At 34.8% G+C, this 13,051-nt stretch overlaps 1 protein-coding gene across 8 annotated transcripts in view; it reads left to right on the forward strand.

The window, feature by feature from the left end:
* AKAP9 (A-kinase anchoring protein 9) overlaps window positions 1-13,051 on the forward strand; it is a 118,649-nt gene that overhangs the window by 88,405 nt on the left and 17,193 nt on the right. For all 8 annotated transcript variants that reach the window (XM_084897340.1, XM_084897341.1, XM_084897343.1 and 5 more), the window contains 9 exons: window positions 4,263-4,415; window positions 4,757-4,936; window positions 5,507-6,580; window positions 7,950-8,087; window positions 9,040-9,528; window positions 9,976-10,039; window positions 10,133-10,254; window positions 10,787-10,978; window positions 11,222-11,392. In XM_084897340.1, coding sequence (XP_084753466.1) covers window positions 4,263-4,415; window positions 4,757-4,936; window positions 5,507-6,580; window positions 7,950-8,087; window positions 9,040-9,528; window positions 9,976-10,039; window positions 10,133-10,254; window positions 10,787-10,978; window positions 11,222-11,392 — 2,583 coding nt within the window. The remainder of the gene's footprint in view (window positions 1-4,262; window positions 4,416-4,756; window positions 4,937-5,506; window positions 6,581-7,949; window positions 8,088-9,039; window positions 9,529-9,975; window positions 10,040-10,132; window positions 10,255-10,786; window positions 10,979-11,221; window positions 11,393-13,051) is intronic.

Raw genomic sequence — 13,051 nt, forward strand, 5'->3', positions numbered from 1 at the left:
TATACAAATGTAAATAAGTGCTTTGAAAAATATAAGAATGATTTAGATATCAGCTAAACTACAGCTCAGAGAATGTATAGTTTAGAGTTGAAAAAAGGCCATCTATATATATAAATGACTAATAGAAATAATCATTTCTATGAGCAGGATTGTTTTTTCATTGATACATAATACTAATGATTATCTAAAAGGTTGTGTTTTTTCTTTTGTGGGCTTTTTTGTAATAAATGTGTCTCTTGTTACCTTAATAAGGTAACTTTTTTTTTAATTTATTTCAGAGAGGAAGGGAGAGGGAGAGATAGAAACATCAATGATGAGAGAACATTGATCGGCTGCCTCCCACATGCCCCACCACTGGGGACTGAGCCCATAACCCAAGCATATGCCCATGTCCAGAATTGAACCTGGGACCCTTCAGTCCGCAAGCCAACACTCTATCCACTGAACAAAATGGGCCAGGGCAAGAACTAACCTGACAGCTGGCCCTGGTCTGCTAGTTTTTAATAACAGTGACAAATACAGTGTCAGAATGCCTGAGCTGTAACTGAAGGCTGAAAGACAGGAAAGTTAAATGAAAACATATCATCAGTGAAAACAACTTAAGTATTCTGTCCTGCACTAGGCAAATATTTTCAGATATCTGATGGAGAATAAACATTAGATGTCTATGTGTCATTATATCTGAAATAACTTTAGGCTATTTTCATAGCTTAAATTTTGTTTAAAGTTATTCTAATGTTTAGAAAGTAGAACGAATAAAAAGAGAAGAAAACTTTAAAAGATAGGAGTTTCAGTATGATAAGAGAAGGGGGGGGAAAGTAGAGAGAATTAGAATTTCTTTAGGAATAATATTACTTGAATAGGTTTTAGCTCCCTCTCAAGATAATGAAATCTAGCTTACAGAGGGCAATAATCTATATATATAAAAGCCCAGTGACCAACTGGCGGAATGACCGTTCAACCAGTTGCTATGATGCGCACTGACCACCAGAGGTAGACACTCAACACAGGAGCTTCCTCCAGGTAGTCAGTGCGCTCCCACAGTGGGGAGAGCTGCTTGGCTGACTGGGATGAGTGGCGCTCCCCCTGTGAGCCATTCCCTGCAGGCTTCGCCTCCCCACCAGTGCATGAATCTGTGCATTGGGCCTCTAGTAAATAATAATAGTTAACTCTGTTTAGGTCTGTGCTAGAAAGTGTAAGTATTTCAAATGTCCTATGTTACTAACCCTAGTGTCTCCCTGAGGATAGGCTCTATTTTCATCTCTATTTTACCTGAATCTTAAGACAAGTTAACTTTGATGGTCTGATCCATGCTTCTCAAACCTAGAGGGAAGGTAGGGGACAGTGAAGATAAGGGGAAAGATCAACCAAAGGACTTGTATGCATGCATATAAGCCTAACCAATGGACACAGACACCAGGCGGGTAAGGGCATGAGTGGGGGAGGGGGTGGGTAATGGAGCAATGGGGGGATAAGGACATATATGTAATACTTTAATAAAGAAAAAAGAGAGAGGGGGGTTAACTTGCTCATGGTCACACAGTAAGTGGTTGAGCAAGAATTCCTCCAGTGAGCTTTGTAATGCTCTACTGCAAAAGCAGTGGGCCATGTTTGGCCTTGTTGGTATATAAGTATTAAAGACTGTCATTCAACATTTATTGAGCTCTTACTAAATATAGACCACCACTGTCCAATTGTAAAACAAGCATTGGATTAACACAAAACTTGAAGAAAAAAAAATAAAAACAAAGCAAGCACTGGATTTCAAGGAATCTGCTATTAACTAAGGAAATATACGCATTAAAAAAAAAAAAGATAAAATCACTTAAAAAGAAAACACAAATGGAGTAAATTAATGTAATCCAATAGAAGTTCAGCAACTACGGTACATAGATATCCTTTGGTAGCTAAGGTAAACAAGATTAAAACAAATAGCTACCATTCTATTTTTAAACCTTAATAATATCCTTGTGCTTTAGGGTTGTTATAGACTCAGTATTAAGACAACCTGGGACTGCAACTGGAGTCTGGCTGAGTAAAAGGAAAGATTTTCCTTTGAGGTCATTTTTGGGAGCTGAAATCTCCATTGTGATGCCTGTTTCTCTTGTCTGTCACACGCATGCTGGTGCTTTAGACCAGTGCCTCTCAGACTGTACTGTGCACGTGAATCCCCTCAGGATCTTGTTGAAGATCCTGATTCAACTCTGATTCAACAAGTCCGGGTGGGGCTCAAGAATCTCTGCGTCTGACATGTTCCCAGACAGTGCCAATTCTGCGCCAGGGGCCACTCTTTGAGTAGCAAGGCTTTAGATCACAGAGCTAAGCATTGACTTTAATCTGTTATATCAAAAAGAAAATAAATACCATGTGATGCAGGGCAGCAATTTTGAACTTAAATATCTATGTATGTGTTGAAATAATACCTTGTCATCAAAAGAAGTTGTAGAAGATAGTGATAGTATAAATAGTATTAGATAACTTTGAAGAAGATATAATCATCATAATTTTCAACAAACCTGATAATTATATAGTATGCACAACTATAAATGTATTTAAGATGTGTCTGTTGAGTTTAATACCAGGGTTATAGAAAATAATTTAAATGTAAGTTTTAGACATTAATTATTAGAAGCAGAATAAATGATAGTTATGAATGTAAGGCTCCAGCCAGTCAGGATGGTGGAGTAGGTAAAAGCTGTGCTCGCCTCCTCCTATAACCATATCAAAATTACAGCTAAGTTATAGAACAGTCACCCTAGAACCATCTGAAGACTAACTGAACAGAAGTCCTATAACTAAGGATCTAAAGGCATGTGGAGACTGAAATAAACTATTTCCTTCTTGGAAAAAAAGGCTCCAGAGGTAAACTTCCCTGGTCTGAACGCTGGCCTCCACATATTGGCCTTGTGACCTCAGGACTAGGTAACTTCTCTCTCAGTAACTGCCTTCCTCATCTCTGAAATGGGGATAATCTTAGCAAAGACCTCATAAGTTTGTTACAGGGCTTTTTAAAAATAGCACCTATGAAGCACTTTATACAATGCCTAACAGTAAATTGTCTACAAATGATGACTAGTGTCAATACTGTTTCTATTAAGAAACTATTAGGCTGAATGGTTTTGAAGGTCTTTGCCTTGCCAATGCTAAGATGCAATTCTGATTATGTATTTATGTAATCGGTGTATGCTCCTTTTGAACTTCTAAGGTGATAAATGATTTATAGACTGCCAGCTGCCATTAAATGCTGCTCCTGCATCTTAGGTTGTTTTTAATGCAGCAATTTGATCATCAGATATATACCCATTTGCAAATTCATTCATTAAATATTTATAAGTAGCTACAAAGCAGTGAGCTAAATGCCTGTTCCTGTCCTCAACAAAACCCAATTTTTAAAATATAACAATAGGAGCTTCTGATATTGATCATTAGTTTCAGTCACTATCTAATCATCAAAGAGCAATTTAATTGCTTTGTCATTAATGGGATTTATCCTCAGAAATGAGCAAAATTTATATTGTCCTACATGTAGGAGCTCTCTAGTTTTCTGTTAAGATAATATTAATAACTGTTAAAGTTCTTATTTCTGACCTCCACCTCTGCTTCCTTCTGCTTAAACAAGACGCATGGTAACCAGATCTTTTGTTGGGTACTCATATGGACTAAATTGAGCTATTCTCACCTGCTGGCAAAAATAACTGATTTAATTCTACTTTCTTCAACCTTTTGATAAAAACTAAATTTAACATAAGACAAAATTTTAAATGTTGACCTTTCCTCTTCTCCCATGATTCTTTTCTGCTTTATCTCAGAGTATTTTAGGTAGGAAATAGCGCCTATATCCTTCTTCTGAAGGTCTCAGTCTTTGCTTTGGGCAGGATGATTTAAGGGTGTTACGTTTTAAAAAGTCTAGAAACCACACAGTTAAATCTGACTTAGAGAAACATCTTTCCTTTATTCTCACAGCCCTGGCCAGGTGGCTCATTTAGTTGGTACATCATCCTGTACATCGAAAGGTGACAGGTTCATTTACTGGTCAAGGCACATACATAGACTGAGTGTTCAATTCCCAGTCGGTGAGGGTACTTGAGACAGCAGATCGATCTCTCTCTCTCTCTCTCTCTCTCTCTCTCTCTCTCAAAATCAATAAAAATAATTTTTTAAAAACACAAACTTTATATAGCTAATACAGCATTCTTCATCTCTCTTGATAAATATTTGTATAAACAGTTTTTTCTCTTTTTTTGCTAATTTTGGTATCTAAGATCACAAACTTAGAAGAACAGTTAGAACAGTTTAGAGAAGAACTGGAAAATAAGAATGAAGAAGTTCAGCAACTACATATGCAATTAGAAATACAGAAAAAGGAAGCTACTACCCGCCTACAAGAACTTGAACAAGAAAACAAATTATTTAAGGTAATTAGTTAAGAAAAGCTTTGTTAAATAATTATAGTTTTTGTTTTATGCAAGTGTTTATTAGTATATTAAGCATTTGCTAACAGGGGAACATTCACTGCAAATGGATTTGCATGGAACTTATTTTTAAGCCAATGAGAACATTTAAATTCCTCATAATGAAAAAAAAATGCATACCTGTTATCAAAATATTTTAAGAATTATTGATTTACAATACCTATGCTATCTCTGACTCTTTGATTTGTTTATTTTGTGCACTATATCTTTTGTAAAAGTTCATTTAAAGTTTAGAAATCACATATAATGATTTGTCCAACTGGGAAGGTTATTTTTGTCCCTAGGATGAAATGGAGAAGCTGGGATTTGCTGTAAAGGAATCTGATGCTACCTCTACTCAGGACCAACATGTGATATTTGGGAAATTTGCTCAAATAATGCAGGAAAAAGAGGTAGAAATTGACCGATTGAATGAGCAAATTACAAAACTTCAGCATCAACTTAAAATTACAACGGATAACAAGGTACACTAATTTAAGATAGATTATTACCTGAAATTAATTTAGCTAGAATTTTAAAAGAAACAAAATGGTAATTTTTTTCCAGTTTCTCTTTGAATATCAAAATAAATAAACCTTAATTCTCTTTACCCATAAATTTTAATTTAACAAGCTATGTATATTTTTTATCCCCTCCTAATATTGTCAAAGATTTTTCATGTTTTACAAGGAGTCTGCTATTGTTTAGTATGAGTTAAATAAGATTATGACATTTGGGTGATATCTGCTATAGATTGTTTTCATTTCAGTATTTCCTTTTTTCAATTAAATGTATTGATATTGACTATTTTACTTATAGAAAATTAGCTACTAAAAGTGTAAATCTCTATATTTAACAGAACTTTCTGAATGAAAGTCTAAATTAGGTCCTTTGATATGATGGGGTCTATTGATCTATATTAAAATTAATTTGGTATGTCCAAGAAGTATATTACTTTGTGTGATCAATACTTAAATACCCTGCCCTAAAATAAAATAGAATTCTCAAAATATAAATGCATTTTTATTATGTATGTTACTTTTTTTCGTTAACAGGTTATTGTAGAAAAAAATGAATTGATAAGGGATCTTGAAACCCAAATAGAATGTTTGGTGAGTGATCAAGAACGTGTGAAGAAAACCAGAGATGAAGAAATCGAGCAGCTTAATGAAGTGATTGAAAAACTTCAACAGGAATTGGCAAATATTGAAGAGAAGACATCGGTGCGTGTTAATTCTCTTCCAGAAGAAGCAGATAGTCTACAACATCAGTTGGAGATGGTGATAGCTGAGAAACTGGCTTTGGAGCAGCAAGTAGAAACCACTAATGAAGAAATGGCCTTTATGAAAAATGAACTTAAAGAAACCAATTTCAGAATGAACCAGCTAACACAAGAATTATGCAGCTTAAAGAGAGAACGGGGAAACATGGAAAAAATCCAAAATACACCAGAGAAAAGTGTTAACATGGCTATGGAAGATCTGAGGATAAAGGAACCTGAAGTAGAAGTCCTTACTGAGGATGCTCTTCAACAGCCAGAAAGTCAGACTTACCTCAGATCTTTTGAAGAAAACAGCAGAATTTCCATAAACAGTTTGGAAACAAAGGTGCTACAACTTGAGAGCACTGTGAGTGCAAAGAACTTAGAACTTAGCCAGTGTTACAACCAAATAAAGGATATGCAAGAGCAAGGCCAGGCTGAAACAGAAATGCTCCGAAAGAAGATCGTAGGCCTGCAGACTGCGCTTGAGGAAAAAGTTGCTGCTGCTGTCGTGAGTCAGGCCCAACTTGACGCAGTCAAGGAATATGCAGAGCTCTGTCAGAGGAGACAAGAAAGTTCATCAGAGCCCGAAAGAACAAATACACAGACTTTAAATCAACGAGCAGAAAACGAGATGGAGTCAAATGTATCAGCATTAACCCTAAGAATATCAGAATTAGAAAGCCAGGTGGTTGAAATGCAGACTAGTTTGGTTTTAGGAAAAGAACAGGTAGAAATCGCAGAGAAAAATGCGATGGAAAAAGAAAAGAAGCTACTAGAACTACAGAAGCTATTGGAGGACAGTGAGAAAAATCAGGAAGGAAAAGAAAGGAAAAGAAGCTCTCAGGGAGATTTTGAAGTTCCCAAGGTTAGTTTGCATTTAATTTTTTTTCATTTTAATACAAACTAAGAAACTCTCTTTTCCTTTGTTCCTTAAGCTGATTGCTAATTTATTAAATTAAAGATAGTGTTCTTTACATCTAGCAATTCATAGGTATCAAGTTTTTATTTTTTAAAAACTATTCTATGCATATTAGTACTAGAATAAATTATGCAAACTATATTTTGTATCCATCATTGTGGTCTTCAAATCACAATATTTATTTCACTAGCATCGTCATTAAATACAGTAGTAAGAAAAAACTTAGAAATGTTAAGTTTAGCAAATGTCCTCTGGAACTTGTTTGGGTTTTTTCCTTTTCCCTTTAACATGCATGTATATGATCATCCCTTTTAGGTAATGGGAATTATCAAAATATTCTAGTGTTCTACCAAGCTAAAATATGAGTAATAAATCTTTAGCTTTTATAGATTTTTATATCTGATAATAAATTTTATTCTTTCCTATGAACAATTTGTATTTCACCCTGTACATCTGCTTACATAAAGATCTGAAATCACAGTTATTTCTTAACATAGGACTGATGTAAAAGGACTTTTAAATTCCAAATTCTCACTTGATATATTTTTTTTTATTTTGAATAGTAAATGTGAATACCAGGAGATTAACTGCTAAATCAGAATTTTATAAATGTATAATTTATTTTGTAAAGGATAATAATTCCACTTACTAGGGTTTTTCTTCCTAGCTTCATGGAACTATAAATTACTATAAGCAATATTAAAATAGTAATGCTGCTTTCCATGTATATAAAACTTATAAGAACTACGTTAGTAACACCTAGTATCTTTTGAGGAAAGTGATATAAATATGCAAGTTTTTTTAATGGTACCCAAAATATTTTAAATAATAACTTACAAATTTTTAGGCTATATACTGATGAGAGTATTTACCTGTCATTCCTGAAAGCATTCTTTTCTTACTGCCTCAAGAATACAAAATTGTGGTACTAATAAAGTTTCCCTGTTTGTTGAAAGAACATGGATCATTTCAACTCTTTTTATCTGATAGATAGTCCTGAAAAAGCTTCATTAGACTATATATGTGCCACCCTACTTCGTTTGGCTCAGTGGACAGAGCATCAGCCTGCAGACTGAAGGGTCCTGGGTTTGATTCCGGTCAAGGGCACATGCCTGGGTTGCAGGCTTGATCCCCAGCAGGGGGCATGCAGGAGGCAGCCAAACAATGATTCTCTCTCATCATTGATATTTCTCTCTCTCTCTCTCTCTCTTCCTTTATATACAATAAAAATGAATGTATATGTGCCTTATATATGTGCCTTAAACTTGGCTATATTTTTTGAAAATGTGTTTTATGTTTTTCCACTACCATACAGACAACTGAGCTAATTCATACCAATAAAGAAAGTGGATTCTTTAGTCAACTGGAGGCTCTTAGAGCTGAGTCAGCAGCTACTAAGGAAGAACTGGCCAATTATAAAGAAAAGGCAGAAAAACTTCAACAAGAGCTTTTGGTAAAATAATTAACATAGCTAATTCACTTATTTCTTCTTATCTTAATTATATTTCAAGGTATATTCTCTTCTATGAAAACAAACACAGATCCATAACTGAAAACTATAAAAAAATAAAAGCTTTTTGAATTTGATGAAAAATTATTATAAACTTCATTGCTGGCATATTCTTGCTTCATTTTCCTTGGAATCTTTGTTAAGAAAGGTGCTTTTTAACCTCTATTCTATTAACGAAGGAGGAGAAAGACAGATGTTAAAGGGAACTACCCTGTTTCCCCAAAAATAAGACAGTGTCTTATATTAATTTTTGCGATGTGCTAGGTCTTATTTTTCCATGAAGAAGAATACGGTACACATTTATTGTTAAATGAAAATAAAGGAAATTTATTACCTGTATATGGTATGGCAGTACGGTAGTTGTCAACACAAACCAGACAACTGTGAATCCTACAGTATCAAGAATTTACTCATTTATTCAAATGACAATCATGTCATCATCTTCTGGAACATCATCATAACAATCCAATTCCTGAATTTCCTGGTGAATTTCTTGTGACTCTATTTCTTTCAGAATCAGTGGACCAAATCTCTCATGTTTAGCCTGGGGGGGGGGCCTTATTTTCCGGGTGATGCCTTATATTTCACTCAGAAGGAAAACTATAAGTAGGTCTTATTTTCAGAGGATGTCTTATTTTCGGGGAAACACGGTATATCACATGAGAACCAAAAGTAGAGGCTGATAAAAAGCGTTTTCACTTTCTGTGGTAATCTGTGGCCATGTATATAGGAATATATATGGAGACTGTGAGTGTTTCTGAAAAATTTTTTTATTCTGAGGAAAATGAATATGTAATGAAAATATTAGCCTGAATTATACCCTCCTCTCTACCCTAAATTCTACGTTAAGTATTTTATACTAAATGTTCTATGGTTCTATTCCTTATGTTTTTAGGTAAAAGAAACGAATATGGCATTTCTCCAGAAAGATTTAAGCCAAGTCAGGGATCAACTCACAGAGACAAAAGAGAAATTATCCTACTTCTTAGAAAAAGAAGATGAGACTGAGGAACAAGAAAACAGAAATATCTGCATATTAGAGCCACTGCTTATTAAAGAGGGTACAAGCACCGCATCCCAGACAGACAGGACTCTCAGGGTAAATAGCAGCAACCAGACTCCACAAGTCCGTGTTAGAAATGCAGGAATCCAAATTGATTTACAGAGTGAATGTTCATCAGAAGAAGTTACTGAAATAATCACTCAGTTTACTGAAAAAATTGAGCAAATGCAAGAGCTACATGCTGCAGAAATTTTGGATATGGAATCCAGACATATTTCAGAAACTGAAACTTTAAAGAGGGAACACTATGTTGCTATTCAAATACTGACAGAGGAATGTGGTACCTTGAAGGCAGTGATACAGTGTCTGAAAGCTAAAGAGGTATTTGGTTTTCATACTACCTGTTCTTCAGCATTTTGTGATTTTTTTTTTTTCTTTCAATGCTGTGGTTTTCAGAGAAAAAGAAATTTAGGATAATCTCTTCCTTATGATAAACTTACAATTTTAAGTCTTTCAATTGTGTAGAGTCAGATACTAACTTTCCACAAAGTCCCTGTGCAGATTTGAAACCTGGTGTTAATGCTCCTTAACTCATGAATGTTTCTTATTATGCTAATTTCCATGAAGAAGAAAAAAATGTAAAGCCTTGTTGTAAGCCATAGATAGTTTTGTTTATTTGAAAGGTGCAACAAACTTAATCGAGGGCTGTTTTTTGTTGTGTTTTTACTTTTTTACAGCTTAGAAAAAACAAAACTATTCATTGGGCCCTATTTTTATTAAAGCAAAGAAAGTTATGTGGGTTTTTTTTGTTTTGTTTTCTTCAATTAGGGATCCTCAGTTCCTGAATTAACACATCCTGATGGTTTCCAGACTAGAGAAATATGTTCTAGTGGTAAGTTATATAAAATTCTGGAAATTTGTATAGTGCTTGTTTAAAAAGTACTTGTTTCTTTTTAATAGTCAATTGTTGTTTTCTTTATTTTAGATTCTGGATCAGACTGGGGCCAAGGAATTTATCTTGCACAAAGTCAGGGATTTGACTTGACATCAGAAGGCCAAAGAGAAGAAAGCGAAAGTTCAACAGATTCATTTCCAAAGAAAATAAAGGTACTAAAAGACATATATCTTTTAGTAAAACTAAGCCAGTGTGGTTTCTATATTGAACATAATAATCTATTCAAAGTTATATAGTAAAATCCTCTATGGAGAGAGAATTTCACAACTAGAAGGAACCTTGCGGAATCTACTTAATTTTATTCGATATTTTACAGATAATAAAATATATATTTGTATCAAGATTTTTTTTTGAAAATTTTTGTTACTGAAATTGACATTTGCCAAGATTATTAAAGTGGTCTCAAGGACTAGAATTTATCTTCTACATATTTCTTTTGATCAAATTAGCGGCTATTGAATCCAAAAGAGCACATTAGATAAGTAGAAGGAATAAAGTCTTAGGCCATCTTACAGCTTTCCCCACCATAGGAAGGTGGTAGAATGGTGCTTCCTATCTGCAGTGGCTTTTCTAAATAAATCTAACATATATATAAATATATAAATATGCTTAAAATTTCACTGTCTGAATTTGCAGTCTTTGAAGAAGTTGTCATAATTCTGGCTTTTGGGTTTTGGTTTGTAGGGATTACTGAGAGCTGTTCACAATGAGGGCATGCAGGTGCTCTCTCTCACCGAATCTCCCTACAGTGATGGAGAGGACCATTCTGTTCAGCAAGTTTCGGAATTCTGGATAGAAGAGAGGAGAGCGTACATCAGTACAATCTCATCTCTTAAGGACTTAATTACCAAAATGCAAGTGCAAAGAGAAGCCGAGGTACTCAGGAGTATTATGCATCTCAATAGTTTTAAATGCTTTTTAGCTATCTTAAGGTGCTTTATGAATTAAATTGTTTGTGATGTATCTTCACGTAAATTACTACGTATTATTAAATGTTCCAAGTCACATACTTGCAAATAAATTGACATGCTTTAGGCTTCTAATATTTATTTTGGTTAGTAGATAAATATCATTTTTAAACATGCTTATTTGGAGCTAACTTTTATTTTTTATACTCAGTCTCATGAAAACTTCTCAGACTGGCGAGGTGAACTTCTGCTTGCCCTGCAGCAAGTTTTCTTAAAGGAACGAAGTGTTTTACTCGCCGCATTTCAGACCGAACTGGCAGCTCTGGGCACTAGAGATGCAGCTGGATTATTGAACTGTTTGGAACAGAGAATACAGGAACAGGTATCAGAATGAAACTTGACATAAAGCTTAAAGGAAGGAATTCTTTTTAATAGTAATAAAATGAATGATTGATTAATTTTACAATAAGTCAGAAAGTTAAAATTTTAACAGGAGCCACTAAAGAATATTTAGAAGAAAAATTACTACCTACAGTGTTTTTATCTTATGTTTGAAAATGAGCAAGATTAAAAATTAATGAGCTAATCATCCCGCTTGGTAAATTAGAAAATGAGCAACAAAATAGCCTAAAGAGATTAGAAGGGATATGATACAGTCAGTTCTTACTACTGGCTGTGGTTAGAATCTGTGAATTTGCTGTGAATACTGAGCCATTGCTACCAGGGGAAATCGAAGGGTCAGTTCCTGTGAGTCCCTACTCATGACATTTTTAAAAAATTATATTTTATTGATTTTTTACATAGAGGAAGGGAGAGAGATAGAGAGCTAGAAACGTCAATGAGAGAGAAACATCGACCAGCTGCCTCTTGCACACCCCCTAACGGGGATGTGCCCGCAACCAACGTACATGCCCCTGACCAGAATCAAACCTGGGACCTTTCAGTCCGCAGTCCGACGCTCTACCGCTGAGCCAAACCGGTTTCGGCGCTCATGACATTTTTGTCAACCAATCAATATATAACCTTGTTTTATGTGGGTTTCTGTATAAAGACACTATATTTACTATATATCAATGATTCAATAACATTGAACCCATGGCCATCAACACTATAGCTCATGCCTAAATGAAGCTTAACATATGTTTTCTTCATAAACTGCAGCTTTCTTGTGCTTAGGAACACTAGATAACTTCATCACTGTGCTGAGGGACCATTTTAAACAGCGGTATCACCAATAAAAAGCACAAAAGTGCATAAAACAGCACTAAATGGGTGGCAAAAAGGACACTTTAGTTTAGAGTGTAAGGGATGAATCAAGAAGGCACAAGATCTTGTTTGACTTCAGCTAGGAATATGCACATCTGGCCATTAAAATTTTGAAAATACATTTTTATTGATTTCAGATAGGAAGGGAGAGGGAAAGGGAGATATAAATATCAGTGATAAGAAAGAATCATTGATTGGCTGCCTCCTACACGCCCCACAATGGGGATCAAGCCCACAACCCAGCCATGTGCCCTGACCAGAAATCAAATTGTGACCTCTTGGTTCATAGGTCAATGCTCAGCCACTGAGCCACACAAGCCTGGCAATTAAAATTTTTTGCCATTGTGTGTTTGCAAATGACTAAAAAGCACTGCAAGTATTGATTTTGGGCTGACAAATACATTTTAGAGAATAGGCATATTCATAAATACCTAATAGTCCTTAAATAATGAGGCTCAACTGTAATAAATAAAAAGAAGCTAGTGAAATACTCAAACTCATCTAAATAAAAAAGCGCAGAAAACATCTAACCCATTCTGTGAGGCCAGATTGCTCTGATTCCAAAACCAGACAAAGATATCACAAGAAAGCAGGTCAATTATCCAGTGATGTTAAAGCAACCAGTGGGTAAATGGACAACTGGATAAATATATGTTCTCATTGAAGTCAAAGAGTATCTAATAAATATATAAAAAGATGCTCAGATAAAATGTATTATTCACACTATGAAATACTATATATAATATCAAAATGAGTGTGAAATAGGGCTACTTGT

Source organism: Pipistrellus hanaki (genome assembly GCF_964339955.1).
Source record: "Pipistrellus hanaki genome assembly, chromosome: 10".
Taxonomy (NCBI): Eukaryota; Metazoa; Chordata; class Mammalia; order Chiroptera; family Vespertilionidae; genus Pipistrellus; species Pipistrellus hanaki.